The sequence below is a fragment of the Vombatus ursinus genome, unplaced genomic scaffold (genome assembly GCF_900497805.2).
Source record: "Vombatus ursinus unplaced genomic scaffold, bare-nosed wombat genome assembly UNPS02000582.1, whole genome shotgun sequence".
Classification (NCBI taxonomy): Eukaryota; Metazoa; Chordata; class Mammalia; order Diprotodontia; family Vombatidae; genus Vombatus; species Vombatus ursinus.
This window is the reverse complement of record NW_020940360.1, coordinates 33,955,864-33,972,637: the sequence shown is the minus strand read 5'-3', so window position 1 is coordinate 33,972,637 and position 16,774 is coordinate 33,955,864. Positions and strand designations below refer to the sequence as shown.

The window sequence follows — 16,774 nt, the reverse complement described above, 5'->3', positions numbered from 1 at the left end:
CCACAGATGCTATATGGCCCATGAATTATGGAATATGACAATCTTCAAAGAATCCAAATTGTGAGTTATGCAGAGGGGGTACATAGTGGGTACAAAAAGGCTACAGTATATTACCAAGAACAATTTGTATTCCAGAAGGGGTATAAAAGATGAATGTAGAACCGGAGAATGGCTGGTCGTGTAACCAAGAGTGAGGAATGAAATGAACAGGCCAGGTTTGGCACCCATTTAATGTCAAAAGACCTAGAGGTAGGCCCCTGGCACATATCGAGTGGACCTCTGCAGAGTATTTATGGGACAATGACTGGGGCACAAAGATGAAAAGGCATGCATGGATTGTACCTGGCACCATTGGTGCCCACATTGACAACTCATAACGCCTTCAAATAATCTGGATTTTCTCGAGCTTTCAGCCATGTTAGCTGTGCCTTTTAGATCCTAGCACTGATCAATAGCCCATCTTCCCAGTGAACTTAGATTTCTCTTTTGTGTCAGAACAGAGAGACCCTTTCACTGTGGCCCCGTTCTGTCTGCGTGCTCATCTGTACCAGTTTGACCAGTGCTGTTACTCTAAATACAGAACTGTCACTTCTCACTTTAAGTGTAAACACTCTCCCTCTCCACTGTGAATTAGATTTCTCCAGCCTGACCTACCACTGGTCTAGCAAAGATGAAAAATCCTTTTGTCTGTGTTCTCTGTGCCTCCCCACCCACACCCACACTCAGGTGTCCATTTCCAGAACTGTTTCCTATGACTCACTCTTCCTTCACTTCTCTAGCTCATTTCTCCCCCTCTGCAATAAATACTGCCTTCCCACCCCCCCAACACTCTCCCTTGCCTAGAAGCTCTGTTATGGTCAGCTCCCTAGCCCTGCCTGGTGAGCCCCTCCTGCCCCCATCATGTGAGGTTTCTCCATCCTGCTTTAACCTTTTTCAGCTGCTTCACCTCTGAGATCCTTTTGTTTATGCTGGAGTCAGCGGCTCTTTGGAAGAGGGCTTTCCACAGCTTTCATTGTTTGTCTGGCTTTGTCCACCTTGCTTTGCCCTTTTAGTGTTCATTTGCAGACTCTTTCCTCCTGTGGCGCCTTTTAGCTTCCACCCAGAACCATCACAGCTGTTTGTCCCTTGAACGCATGAAGGTGGATGGTGATAAAAAAGCTGCCTGATCCTTTTTCCTAGAGTGGCTGGAGGTAAGAGTGTCATCATCCCTTGGTGGCTTTCTCTAGAGCAGAGTTTTTTAATCTTTGTTGGGTCATGGACCTCCTCAGCCGTCTAAGGAAGCCTCTGGATCCTCTCAGAATAACACGTTTTCAGTAAGTACAATACATAGGATCACAAGGGCAACCAATCATACTGAAATAGGTATCAGACTTTTTTTTTTAATCCATAGACATCAATTTAAGGCGCCCTGCTCTAGAGATGAGCCTCTTAACATAAGAGCAGTGCAAATGAGCACATTATTGAGAGCCAGACTCTGCAGTTGTAGCTGCCTGGCTTCATCTCTCTTCCCCCAGGAGAACAAAATGCTCACTTTCACTCACTGCTGTAGCAGCAGCCAAATCCACAGTCCACTTAAGTGTTCTCTGGAGCTGGACATGGTATTGAATGGGGTGGTGGCAGGAGATTCATTTGCTATTAACAAACTGCTAACAGTTTCCAGGTGGTCTCCACACACAGAGCATTATTTCACTCTTACCGTCATCCTGCTTCATTGTTGCATTCCCATTTCTAATCCACCAACCGATTTTTTTTTTTTTTTTTGGCTTTAGAGTGTTGTGCTGTGCCATGGCTAACAAATGGTAATGTGTTAGGCTTTACTGAGTCAGGTTAACATGAAAGGAGTGTATTCATGAAATAAATTTAGCACGAGGAGGCAGAAACAAGGCTTAGACTTAGAAGGCCTGACTACACCAGTGTTCAAAATAAAAAGAAAGCTTAAAACCAGAAGGAAATGTTTATGAAGGAGAGACAGACATATATTTCACCTCTATCACGACAGGCTGTTTATTTTGAACCTCAGAGACAAAATTTCAATACTTGGTTTTTACCACACTCAGAGACACTTGGAATCAGATTAAGAGATTTGCGTCCCTAGAGACAAGGACAAAAGCACCAGTGTTCTGTAAAGTGAGCAACAGTTGGGGTGAGGAAGGAAAAGGTTAGAGAAGAACTGACCGTGGTCATCACAACTATCACACCACATTAATAAAAAGCACCCTGATGCCCCAGTATTTTAAGCAGTTTTTATTTACTTCACCTTTCATATACGAAGTTACCTATCATACAGAATTTTAGGATCTGGTTAATGTTTGCAGGAAGGGAGGTAACTGCAGTTTGGCCAACTTATCTGAAAACCAATTGTTGCACGTGCTCCACTGCCTCACTTTGGGCACCCAACCCCAAAGATGCCTTGACACAGGGGGTGTCTGCTCACCCAAGTACTAGGTCTATCTATCCATTTCTCTGGAGCTAGGGAGATAATGAGGGCGCAGGGCCCAATGTGCTTTCACAAAAGAAGTAAGCACAGCCAACTAACAGGACTGGAAATGGAGCCCATTCTCCTGGAAGCTCACATTATTACACAAAGATGAGTAAACAAATGAAAACATTTCTAAGCTTGTAAGAAAAGGCCACGTTACTGTGCTGCATGGAACCATCCCTCTTCCCAAAAAAAGCTTTTGGGCAATGTTCACTCAGAACTGTTTAGAGCCACACACCATTATAGTGATAGGTATAATGGCCAAGGAATACTTACTGGGCCAGTGGCACAGCTATGCAAAGACTAGCTAGTACCCCAAGGATGCTGCCATTTTAAAAAGTTGCCTGAAGAAAAAACATTTTGACTGGACTTAAACGACTTCTTACATCATGCATATACATGACTTAAGGCTTTGTGTTCGACCCCGGCTTTGGTTGAAAGTCCCTAGAAGTGCCTGGTGTGGCATAATTAAGGAATAACAACCCAAAAATCTTGGGGACCACAGTCATGGTCCTAATAAATTATTTACATTTCTTTTCAACAATTCAGCAAACATCATGAAGCTGCCTTCTGTATGCCAGGTACGGAACTGGAACTTTTCAGCTAGTGAATGATCTATCCTTTATATTGCAAATTTCAGCTTCCACTGTTTCCCACCTTGGTACAGTTCAACTTCTTTTATGGGTCCAGAATGTTTTGATTGGTTACTATGTTTACATTCTTTTCTGTCAAGACATTTTAGGGAATAATTTAAAACAGACAGATTCGATATTAACAACTCTCCAATAACACAAAACATCTGCTAATAAGGCACTCTTGTTAAGCCGTTCCTTAAAAAAAATAATAGGGAAAGGGACAGAATCAGAATTGCCAAAACTCAGTGACAAGCTGTAGCATAAATGCAAACTTTGTCCTGAAAAGAAGGAATAAATTTCCCAGGCATGACATGCTTCAATGCTGAATGCTGGTTTTTGGGAATTCAAATTGAATGTTCCATGTACTTAAGTTTCTAGCTGTAGCTCCTGAATATCTTTTGCATTCTTTGTCCAGGATTACAAGATCAAGGCCTCCCAAACCTGTGTCAACTTCTCTTGGTTGGCAGTGTTGAGAATGATGTGTTTTTGGTCATATTGTGCACCCCCTGAAAGAAAAAGCAAAAATGAAGTGTCACTTGCATTTTGTTGATGTTTATAGCACGGGTGCCCCTTAGGTTTTTACTTAACTGAAAATATGAACCAGGAGGCAAACGACCTCATAGAAAGAAGCTTGAGATTTGCCTCTATTGTGGCAGAGGACTGACTGCTTTGTTTTTAATTATATGACTCCTAATTGCACATCTGCTATCACTGGTAATGTCATGTAGGGGTTTTCTTTCTCCTCGAAGGTCTTCAGGTAGAAGCTGGATGTCCACTTGTCGGGTATGTTAGAGTGGGATTCCTTCCATATGAGTTGGAATAAATGGTTGCTGGGGTCCCTCCTAACTCTCATTTTCTGTAATTCTGTGGGTTGTCCTTCATAGATTTCAGTATTTTTCCAATGGAGGGGTCACAATAACTTAATTTTTCCAATACTGATGGGGTAAGGGATTTGGAAAGGAACTCGGGCCATCTAAGCCAACCAGGCCAACTACTACGTGAAGCAAGCCCTTCTGCATATCTCCAGCAAGTGGTCATCCAACTTACTTTTAAAGATCAAAGCTAAGAAACTCATGATTTGCCAAGGTAGTCCATTTCATTTTTGATAGCTCTAACTGTTAAATTCTTCCTCATATTGAATCTAAATTTGCCTCTGCCATTTCCTCCCAATTCTGCCCTTTGGGACCAGAGAGAGTAAGTTGAATCCCTTGTCCATATGTCACTCCTTCAAATACTTGACAGCTATCTTATCCCCCCATGAATCTGCTCCAGATTGAACAATCCCAGTTCTTGCCAACAATATTTACATAACTTGGATTCCAGTTCCTCCGTCATTCTCCCCTATAATATGGCACCCAGAATTGAATACAAGATTCCAGGCGTGCTCTGACATCCATTGTTCTCAACACTATTCTGCATTTTAAGATCACACTGACTTGTTCTAGCTCCTTATCACTTTTACAATCCACTAAAATCCCTAGGTTTTCTTCTCATTTAAAAAGAAAAAACTCCATCTTGTACAATTAATTTTTTAGACCAAAATATAGGACTTAGCATTGATTCCTAATTAAATTTTATCTTAATAGATTTGGCCCCACCCTTCTAATGATACTTTTTCTGGGCCATAATTCTTTCATCTAACACATTAACTTTGCTATTCCTTTTTAGTTTCCTGACATGTGCAAATCTAAAAAGATAAGCATGCAACCTGTGCCACCTTCTGTCACACATACAAAATGTTGATTAGAACTGAACCAAGGGCACTATGGATAGTGCCCTTATGGACAAGATTTTGACAAGAGCAGCTCTTTGGTTTTCAGAGTGCTTTTTTTCACAACAAGCCTATGTGGCCAGTAGTGTGAGAATTACTACCACTTGAGGGATGATGAAACAGTTTTCTGTAGGTAAAGTAACTTGCCCAAAGGCACAAAGAGTGGCAACTCTAACCCAGAGCTTCTGCCTTGGACACCAGTGCTGCCTCTCCATGGATGCAAGAAGGAAGCATTTTTGACATCCAAGAAGAAAAAAGGCTATATTGTTAAAAGTGGATGATGGGGGTGGGGTGGGGTTAGGGAGAAGGAAAACCGAGGAACCACTGGTCCAATAAAACCAAAAGTAGGACAGATTTTTATGCTCTCATTAAGTCAATCAGTCTGTAGTCCCCACTACAGGGAATTCTAGGCTTTGGTAAACAGATATTCACATCATTAAGCCTTCTGTAGTAGTAAATCTATGGCCAAGCCACAATTAGGACTGCAAACAAAATGTTCCTAAGAAAAAAGATTTTCTAAGGAGAGGCTTACCTAAAATGTTCTACCTTCTTGAGGTGCTCTTTAAATGTAAAGTATAAAGAAAGGGCTCATTTGGTGTCGTATTGGCTTAGAATTAAAATTCTTCTTCAGGAAACATAGACCTCACCACAGAATCAACAAGCCGTGTAAGGGCGGGGACAGTACGCCATTCACTTTTTTAGTCCCTGCAGAAACTAGCACTGTGCTTTGGATATACAGATGCCTCAGTAAAGATTTTCTGAATAAAGGTTTTGGTGTTATGGTACTAGAGTTCTCATTCCATCTGACTTAATCCAACACAATCATTGAAGTACCCACTACAAGGCATGGTGCTAGGAACATAAAGACAAAAATGAAAAACCATCTCTGCAAGACTTTTTACTCCACTGGAGATAGCCAGTGTTGTAAGCAGAAAATTAAATATAAAATAAAGGAGAAAGCATGTCAAGAATGGGGATCAGGATTTGATGAAATACAAGAATTTTGAGAGGCAAGTGTGAGTAGAGTGTGAACCAAGCATGTCAGAGAAGTTGTTGTAGACACAAACAAGATAGAATGCAGGTGTGGGAGAATAGCAAGATAATTGGTTTAGAGTGTTTGCAGGGTGCATGAAGTCTGGAAAGGTAGGTGGGAGCTAGATTGCAAAGTTTGCATTTTATCCTAGAGCTGATCTCTGAGTAGGGTGGTGATACGGTCAGATCTGTGTCTTAGGAAGATTATTTGGACAGCTATGCAGAAAACATATTAGAAAGGAGAAAGATTGGAAGCAGGGAGACCAATTAGGAAGCTGCTACAATAGTCCAGGTAGAAGATCTGACTTCTATATACGTGGACGTTGAGATAGGCAAAGAAAGCAGGCTTAAGGAAATTTTCATCCTAAAGCTAGGAAGAATAAATATTGTCTAACTATTTTTTAAAGTGTTCACAGAACACTGAATAACAAAAAAATTGTCATGCAACTGCTCTAGATTGAGAGAGGAACAAAAGAATATTCTTCCAACACTTGTAACATATTAAATTACATATATATGCAAATACATACACACATAGTCATCCCTCAACTTTCATGGGAGTAACATTCCTATAAAACAGTACAAAAGTAAAAAATACAAATGCTCATACATTGAACCTATGAGAAGCGGGGTTAGAGTCCTGCAACCCCCAAAAGCTAATCTTTTGCTAGACATTACTGAAAATACGCTTTTCTGTATATAATTATTTATCAGAAAATATTAATTCTGATAATATGCACTTTTCTTAACATAGGAAACATGATTTCCTAACCATGAAATTACTGATAAAATGTCATACACAAAATAAAGTTGGTAACATGCAAAAAAAATTTTCTTGCTAATAATTCTCTAGAATTCTATGACCTTTTGTGCTAACATTTTTAAAAAACTGATTTTAGACTATTTATTTTGTATAACACATGAAGTCTAGAGTACCGTAAATACTGTACAGCAAATAAAATTCTTAAAACTAAAACATTTTTAAACGTGAATCCTACCTTTCACTGTCAGATAGCGGTATAGGGGCATTATACTATATATCATACTGTTGTAAACCTCTCTACCTTGGCCTTCTTCTGAAAACCAAGGGAGAGGTTGCTGGGATTTTAGTAGCTGCTGCTGGAAGACTCCAAGACTGGTAAGGTCTTAACTTCACCTTAAAGTTCACAGGACTTGCCCTATGCTTTGGGGGCACAATTGCAACACAAAATTTGAGTTTTAAAGGCAAACAATGAAAATATGCAACTAGTGAATGGGGAGCTCTTTATAACAGAACAAGACAGTGAAGCATCCATTAGGATACCAGCCCTCCATAAACTCTCACACATCTTGCCTCTCATTTTTTCTCTGCTGCCCATAGCCTCGGATGTTTGTGATTGCCAACACAGAAGTGAAAATGAGGTTACAAAGGCCTAAAATCAAGAAAGCTAAACATGCTAATGTTGATGATTGACTAATGTATTATACCCTAGCATTGTGAAGGATATATAAGGGGCGGAGCCAAGATGGTAGAGGGAAAGCAGTGACTTACTTGAGCTCTCCCCCCAAACCTCTCCAAATACCTATAAAAAATGGCTCTGAACAAATTCTAAAGCAGCAGAACCCACAGAAAGACAGAGTGAAACGAATTTCTAGCCAAAGACAGCCTGGATGGTTGATTGGAAAGGTATGTCGTGCCAGGGGAGGGGGGAGGAGCGCAGTGCAGTGTGGGTACGCAGGCCTCAGAGAACCTGGAGCAGGCCTCAGAGGACTGAATCGTGGGCAGCTGTGGCGGTTTCCAGACTTCTCAATCCCTGAACACCAAAGACAACTTAGAAGGTCAGTGGGAAAAGTCTGTGACTGCGGTGAGAGAAGGAGCTAGGTCTCAGCCACCCCCAGGGCCACGGCTGTTTCCTAAGCTTCTGGCCCACAGACTGAGGGGGAATCAAGTGGCTGATCACAGGGGGATTGCAAGGATCTCTTTGCTAGTGCCGAGGCAGGAATCTCTTGCTTTACCACTGCTTGGATCTGGGTCACAGTTTGAGGGGCAGTCCTGGGGCGAGGAGGGATGCTGGTGTGGTGAAGCTTGCTATGGCGGTAGAGAGAAAACACCTCGCCCCTTATCATAGCACCTTGGAAGAACTGAAAATTTTCAGGTCCATAGAAGTACCTCTGAAAACAGCTGTACAAATCCCCAAAGCTTGGGACAGTACATTCTCCACATTGGAAGCAGACTTTTACCTTAACAAAGAGTTTAAAACTCAAGTAATTGGCCGGGATCATGAGTAAGCAGCGCAAAAAGAGTCAGACTATATTATCTTACTTTGGTGACAAAGAAGATGAAAACATACAACCAGAAGAAGACAACAAAGTCAAAGCTCCTACATCCAAAGCCTTCAAGAAGAATATGAATCAGTCCCAGGCTTGGAAGAGCTTAAAACAGATTTTGAGAAGCAAGTAAGAGAAGTAGAGGAAAAACTGAATTTTGCAAGAAAATCATGAAAAACAAGTCAACAACTTGCTAAAGGAGACCCAAAAATATACTGAAGAAAATAACACCATAGAAAATAGCCTTGGGGCAGCTAGGTGACGCAGTGAGTAGAGCACCGGCCCTGAAGTCAGGAGGACCTGAGTTCAAATCCGGCCTCAGACCAAACACTTGACACATACTAGCTGTGTGACCCTGGGCAAGTCACTTAACCCCAATTGCCTAAAAAAAAAAAAATAGCCTAACCCAAATGGCAAAAGAGGTCCAAAAAGCCAATTAGAAGAAGAATGCCCTAAAAAGCAAAATTGGACAAATGGAAAAGGAAGTCCAAAAGCTTACTGAAGAAAATACTTCCTTAAAAATTAGAATAGAGCAGTTGGAAGCTGGTGACTTTATGAGAAATCAAGACACTATAAAACAAATCCAAAAGAATGAAAAATTAGAAAACAATGTGAAATATCTCATTGGAAAAACAACTGACCTGGAAAAAAGATCCAGAAGAGAGAATTTCAAAATTATTGGACTATCTGAAAGCCATGATCAAAAAAAGAGCCTGGACATCATCTTTCAAGAAATTTTCTAGGAAAACTGTCCTGATATTTTAGAACCAGAGGGCAAAATAGAAATTGAAAGAATCCACCGATCTCCTCCTGAAAGAGATCCCCAAAGAAAAACTCCTAGGAATGTTGTAGCCAAATTCCAGAGTTCCCAGGTCAAGGAGAAAATATTACAAACAGCTAGAAAGAAACAATTCAAGTATTGTGGAAACACAATCAGGATAACACAAGGTTTAGCTGCTTCTACATTAAGGGACCTCAGGGTATGGAATATAATATTCCGGAAGGCAAAGGAGATAGGATTACAACCAAGAATCACCTACCCAGCAAAACTGAGTATAATCCTGCAGGGGAAAAAATGGTCATTCAGTGAAATAGAGGACTTTCAAGCATTCTTGATGAAAAGACCAGAGCTGAATAGAAAATTTGATTTTCAAATACAAGACTCAAGTGGAACATGAAGAGACCTCAAAGTATCAAGTTATTGTTTATACTGGAAACAGATTGTTAAACATTCACCAGCACATCCTTGGAAGCAGCGCATTCTACTTTTGAGCAGCTCCAATTGAAGTGAAGGATATGTAATACAAAAACTCATATAATATATTGCTCACGGGAAGCTTGCAATTAAAAAAAAATCCCAGAAGCAAAATGGTGTATTGGAATGATTTGGCGAGCTTTTTTTACAGGTACAAGTTGGATCTTACAAGTCACAATTTCCTCTTTTCTAATTACCATAGAATGTTAATAAGCTTTTGTTTTTATGTATATACATGATGATGACTTTTTCAGATTTTCACAGAATGGAATAATATTTATTAATATTATAATTATTATGTAGAAATATATATAATATATAAATAAAATAATTAGCAAGCCGCTCTTTAAGGTTTGCAAAGTACTTCACAAATATTCTCTCTCTCTAATCCTCACAATATTGCCCTGGGAAGTAGGGGCTTTTAATTATCCCCATTTTTACAGATGAGGAAACTGGGACAGAGGTTAAATGACTTCTCCAGGATCACACAGCTAGTATCTGAGGTCAAATTTTAATTCAGGTCTCCCCAGCTCCAGTTCACCATGTGACCTAGATGTTTGAATGGAATAATCCACCACAGAATTATAAGGCCTTTAAAGGTCATTTAGTCTACTCCTTTGCCTTGAGAGAGAAATTCATGTAAATTATCTTTGAGTGATGGATATATATCACTTTTTATAAAAAGCATGCAGAAGAATCAACATTACACTGGAATTTAAGATGGACTTTCAATGCTACTTTCTATGGATCATTTCAGAATAGCGAAAAACACTGGATTACTGAAGATAAATACATTTGTGTCATTAAATCTTGCATTCATCCTGTTAAGTAATTAAGCAAAAGTTACAGTAGGTGAAAATCCAACCTCTCGTTTAACAGCACCACAGTTCTGCCCCTAGCTCTCTGTGTGACCTTAGGCACATCCCAAGCTTTCTGGGTTTCAGGTTCCTCATCTATAAATGAAGGAGCTCCTACCAGTGGTCTCTCAAGGCCATCCCATCACTGAATTCTAGGGCAGGAAGTTCTGAGTATTTGTCCTTTCTTGGCACATGGGATTACACAGCATCATTCTGTTAAGTCCACAAGGTGGCAGTGTTCTCATACACTTGAATATGAAGTTTAAGTTGAGAAAAATCCCAGTCTTGAGAAGGACCAGTCCAAACATTGGCTAGTTTAGGATTATGTCAAACTTGCTGATTCCAATGATAAAAACAACAATAACAACAATAGTAATAACAATACCTAGCATTTTTTATATTGCTTTGAGGTTTACAAAGTGGGTTGGTTTGTTCTGTTTTGTTTTTTGGGTGAGGTAATTGGGGTTAAGTGACTTGCCCAGAGTCAAGCAGCTAGTGTTATGTGTCTGAGGCTGCATTTGAACTCGGGTCCTCCTGAATCCAGGGCCGGTGCTCTATCCACTGCGCTCCTTAGCCCTTACAAAGTGTTTTACATGTCATCTCTGATCCTCACAATCCTGTGAGGTTAATGCTATTATCCCCATTTTATTTACAAAGAAACTGAGGCTAAGAGAGGTCATTTGCCCAGGGTCACACAGCTATTATATTCTGAGGCTAGATTCAAATTTGGGTCTTCCTGACTTCCAAGTCCAAAATTCAATCTTTGAAAATGACTCCATTATCCCATTATCTGACTTGAAAACATTTATTAAGCTTCTCTTTGGTCTGATCTACCTGAGCTAACTATCCTCATTTCTCTAACCCCTAACTATAGATGTACCCTCCAAGATTCTGTTCTCAGTCCTCTTCCCTTTTGATCTCTTCATCATTGTGGGTTTAATTATCTCTATTAGATGACCCACAGATCCATATATCCAGTTCTAGACTCTTCCAATCTCCAGCCATGCATCTATGATTACTTGCTGGACATTTCAAACTGGATGTCTTGTAGGCACCTCTAAAGCAATATGTCCAAGAGAAAAATTAGTAAGAAGTTCCCTACTAAACTCACCTCTCTTCCAAATTTCTTGATTTCTGTTAATGGTACCACCATCCTTCCAGCCAACCAAACAGGCTCATAACTTCAGTGTCATCCTTGAAGCCTCACTCTTTCTTCCACATATAACCAATTAGTCACCTCATCTTGTCATTTATGACTTCACATTTCTCATTGCTGTTCCATTGGCTACCCCACTACTTCATGCCTTTATCACCTCTTGCCTGGATTATTCTAATAGCCTACCAATTGGTCTCTGCTTCAAGTGTTAGCCCACTCCAATCTTCCTTTACACAGCTGCTAAAATGATTTTCCTAAAGCCTATGTCTCACCACGTCACTTCCCTATTCAAGAAACTCCAATTGCTTTCAATTGCCTTTAGGATCAAATAGAAATTAACTCTTGAAAAGCTGGCTCCAACCTGCCTTAGACATTACTCCCCTTCACCCACTTTGTATTCTAGTCAAACTGGCCTTCTATCTGTTCCTCATCTGTGATATCTGATGTCCTCTTTCCATCCCTTTCCCTGGCTGTCTCCATACTGTGTACCCTTCTCCTCACCTCTGCCTCTTTTGTTTCCTTCAAAACTCAGTTCAAAGGCCATCTTCCACATGGAGCCTTTCCTGAACTTCCTAGCTATGAACATTTCCCTCCTCTCCCAACTACCTTGCATTTTTGCATACTTATATATATCTGTAAGCTCTTTGAGGTCAGGAATGGTTTCTTTTTGGGTTTTGTATCACCAGTGCCATCAAAGCAGGTACTTAACAATTGTTAGTCTACTGACTGCTTAATAAATACCTGTTGATTGATCAGAAAATGGAGGCTCATACTCCTTCAGTGATTTCCTCAGGGGTCACTTAGCTATCCAGCACCACAGCTAAAATTTATACCCAGTCTCCTTACTAATAATATATTGTGGAACCCAAATTCACCGTAGTCATTTGGTGTAAAAAGAGAGGAATCCACCATGCATTGTCAATACTGTGCTCCTTTTTTACGCATCTCATCTGATGCTATCTTCACAACTACATGATTTTGGTTGAGCCCACAAATTATATATATATATATATATATATATATATATATATATATATATGTAGCACATTTGTTTTATCCTAAATATATTACCTCTTAAATGCTACTCTTTTTGTCTTTCACCATATTTCCAACAAATTAAGGTCTTTTTTGAATTCAAATCCTTTAAACACCTAATAAATGGCATCTGATAGAGATCAATCAATAAGCACCTACTTTATATCAGGCATTGGAGTACAAAACCAAAATGAAATAGTTCTGCCCTCGAGGAGCTTATATTCTATCAAGGACAATATTATGTACACACAGAAGTCTATATTAAGTAAATATAAAGTAATTTGGTTTGGTAGGAGAGAGGAAAAGGAAACAAGCATTTATTAACTGCTACATGTCAAGTGGTAGAAGCAAAATAGTCCTGTCCACAAGGCTCTTACATTCTGTCAGAGACAATGTGTATACACAGTAATCTATACAAAGTAAATATAAGGTAATTTTGGCCAGGAGGGGAGAAGATAGGGAGCGAAGGGAACAAGCATTTGGTAAGTGCCTACTATGTGTCAGGCACTGTGATAAGCACTTTATAAATATCTCAGTTGACAAAGGATAATTCTCCGAGCCTTTGCTAAAGTCTGAGGAATATGTCAGAAATGTGTTGTCCTAAGATTTTACGTTTTGTCCTTTAAAAAGGCGTGGTTTTAAAAAAAAAAAAAGAATTCTGTTTTGATGATGGATAGATTTTTTTTTAAAGTAAAATCCATATTTACTCTGTTAAGGACCTAAGCCTGTTCTATAGCACTCATCTAAAAATAATAAAAATAAGGGGCACTGGTGAAGTAAGGCTTTGTATTATCAAGGCTTCATTAAATTTACAAAATATACTCTAGTCCATTTGTTTAGTGTGAAATAGAAAAGTGCCCATTAATAATTTAAACTCAGATTACCCTAAATTGCATGAATAAAGGAGTATTCTGTCCATCTCATTGACTGAGATCAATTTATTTTCCATACACATGCTATACCAATCTTTTTTTTTTTTGAGGAGAGGAAGAGAGGGACCATAAAGAATTGAATTGCCCAAGGATAATGACATCTTTCATATGTCGTTTGCTAGTCTTTTAAACATTTCTGTCTATACTGTCTCTTTAACTTGCCCTGAAATATTACTGATTTCCCCCACAAGATTAATTTGGTCTGTGAAACCAAATGCTGAGATGAACATATCTGTTTTATTTCCATTTCTTTTAATGGAAAAAAATGACACAACTGCATGGCACATCTTAAACAAAAGAAATTTTAAAAATGAAGTAGAGGAGGGACAGAGTAACATTTGTATTAAGGAGCCAAGACCGCCTTTGCCTTGTTGCATATACTTATGATGGATATGCTAATTTTAAAATAATAAGACAGGCAAGAGAAATCATAATAAGATTTAAAATCAGAAATCAAATGTGATAACAACCTTGAAATCTTTTAAGAAATTAAACCATAATCAAGAAAAATGTGTGTACATTCACTGCAGATTGGATGCCCATTATCCAATCATGTTGAATACAGATACCCTAAGCCTTCCTTCTGGCCTTCTGTGGCCTCCAACTGGAAATGATTCTCCTCCATCTGATGGCATACCAATTATTCTTCTCTTATGCTCTTATCATATTCTTATTTGCATTCTCTTCATCTACTATATTTAGTAAGGTATAGTGGAAAAGTGCTAGATTTGAGGTTAGAGGACCAGGATTCAAATCCCAGCTCCAAACTTAGTTGTATACAAATCACTTGATCCCTCTGGCCCTCGATTTCCTCACCTGTAAAATGGGATGGTCCAATTAGATAACCTCTAAGACCTCTTCCAGCTGTAAATTTATGATCAAGCTATCATTCTTTCCCTGTATGAAATGTTAAGATCCTTAAAGGCAGAGGTTACCTTATTTTACATCTACCTCTTCTGTCAGTATCTGGTACAGTAGTAAAAACTTAAAAAAAAATGCTTGTTGAATGAAGAAGAAGATGTAAAAGAATAGGATTGTAGGGGCAGCAAGGTGGCACAGTGGATAGAGCACCAGCCCTGGATTCAGGAGGACCTGAGTTCAAATCTGGCCTCAGACACATAACACTAGCTGTGTGACCCTAAGCAAGTCACTTAACACCACTGCCTAATAAAAAGAAAAAAAGAATAGGATTATAAAAGGATTGAGTACCTATTTTAAGGCAGCTAGGTGGTACAGTGGATACAGCATTGGGTTTGGAGTCAGGAAGATTGATTTTCCTGAGTTCAAATCTGGCCTCAGACATTTATTAGCTGTGTGACCCTGGGCACCCTGATTGGCTCCATTTCCTCATCTGTAAAATGGACTGGAGAAGGAATGGCAAACCATTCCAGTATCTTTGCCAAGAAAACCCCCAATGGGGTCATGAAAAGTCAGATATAGCTGAAAACAACTGAACACCACCACCACGTATTTAAAAAAATAGTTTTCTCCTCCACATGCTTGAAAATAAAGAGCACACACAGAAGTAAATATAAGATAATTTTGGTTGGTAGGGGAGGAGGGAAGGGAACAAACATTTAGTAAATACCTACTGTGTGCTAGGTGGTAGAAACAAAATAGCCTTGCCCTCAAAGAGCTTACATTCTATAAGAGACAATGTATACGCACAGTAGCCTATATGAAGTAAATAGAAGGTAAGTTTGGCTTGGTAGAGGAGGGGTAGAGTCAAAAGAACATAGGGTTGGGATTTAGAGTTAGGAGGACCTCTCTGAACCTCAGTTTCCTCATTTGTAAAATGATAATATTGGTGCTACTTACAGAACTACTGTGAGAAAAGTGCTTTGTAAACCTTAAAATACAAGATATAGTGGAACAAGCACTGGGCTTGGAGTCAGAGAGACCTGGGTTCAGATCCTACCTCAGATATTACTAGCTGTTATGACCTTAGGCAAGTTACTTTACAATGCTCTGGGCCTCAGTTTCCTGATCTGTAAAATGCAGGGGGAGGGGGGGAAGGGGAGTTTGGACTTGTTGACTCCTAAGGTGGAAATGTAAGATGATATTAGAAATCTGTGACTTCCCATCATAATGTCATACTGCCTCTCATAGGCTCACTTACGTTTTCTAACACTAAGGAAAAGGCATCATTAAAATCATAATTCCATGAAAGAAAAATAAAATCTTTACCTTTGATATCTAAAACTAAGTTTGGCTTCAACTTGCTATAGATTCGGCCATCAGACTTAATACTCCAGAACTGACTGTCTTCATTCTGGTCCAGCGCCAGGCCCAGTTTGGAACCCGAGGTTACAAGACTTCCAACAATGGTCAAGCAGCAATCCTCTGCGATCTGTTCAAAGGAAAAATAAAACCCACTATGACTTAGTTCTTAACAATTCAGACAACTAGCTGGTGCAGTGGAAAGAGTGCTAGTCTTGGAATCAGGAAAATGAGTTCAAATCCTACCCCAGATACTTACTCCTAGCTGGGTGACCCTGGGCAAGTCACTTAACCTGTGCCTGCCTCAGTTTCCTCATCTGTAAAATGGAGACAATAATAGCATCTACCTCCAAGGGTTGTTGTGAGGACAGAATGAGATTTTTTTTGTAAAGCATTTTGAAAATGTTAAAAGCACTATGAAAATACTAGCATTGTTATCATCATTCCTTAGCCTGTCATCCACTAGAAAGAGCTTAGTAGACCTCTTCACTTTATTAGTTATGAAGGGAAAGAAAGAATCTTCAAGATGAAACCTCCACCCTCTGCTAGTCAATTCGCTCACCTTACCCAAGAGAATAAAATGTTAATGATTCCACCATTACATTAGTCTTTCTAATTTTAATAGTAGACTAGCTAATAAACTATTACACCATTGAAAAAGTTTAAAATATGGTTATTAGTGTCTCTGCTCTTCCTCCAATAGAGAGTTCTAAGAGAAGCCCACTAAAAAAAAGGCAAACTACCTCTGCGGTGATACAAGACAATGATTTTATTGGACTGTGTCTGCGCCAAATGCGTTATTCACAGATACTCCCAAGAGCTGTTATTCTAAACTCATTCTAATAAAAGCTTTATGACGATGCCACATACTCTTTTTACAGTGACACATAGAGTTCTGTAGCCTCTGTTTCCAGGCTGTATGGTTCCTCTACTGAAGTCCTGCTCTGATACCCAGCTCTGGTCTAGAGATGAGCCCAGGTTCTCGAGGGTCATTCTGATCCAATACAAACTTTGCTAAGTTCTACAAAGCCTGAAATGCTCCATGTTATGGAACCAGTGACAATGTGCATGTTTTCTGTCTGTTAAGGACCAGCC

The 16,774-nt window shown here is 39.5% G+C and overlaps 1 protein-coding gene across 3 annotated transcripts in view; it reads right to left on the bottom strand.

Annotated features, from left to right (window-relative positions):
* Window positions 1-2,228: 2,228 nt before the first annotated feature.
* CRYBG1 (crystallin beta-gamma domain containing 1) overlaps window positions 2,229-16,774 on the bottom strand; it is a 266,595-nt gene continuing 252,049 nt past the window's right edge. For all 3 annotated transcript variants that reach the window (XM_027855375.1, XM_027855383.1, XM_027855391.1), the window contains 2 exons: window positions 15,647-15,809; window positions 2,229-3,620 (listed from right to left, as the gene is read on the bottom strand). In XM_027855375.1, the coding sequence (XP_027711176.1) occupies window positions 3,532-3,620; window positions 15,647-15,809 (252 nt within the window). In that variant the 3' untranslated portion in view covers window positions 2,229-3,531. The remainder of the gene's footprint in view (window positions 3,621-15,646; window positions 15,810-16,774) is intronic.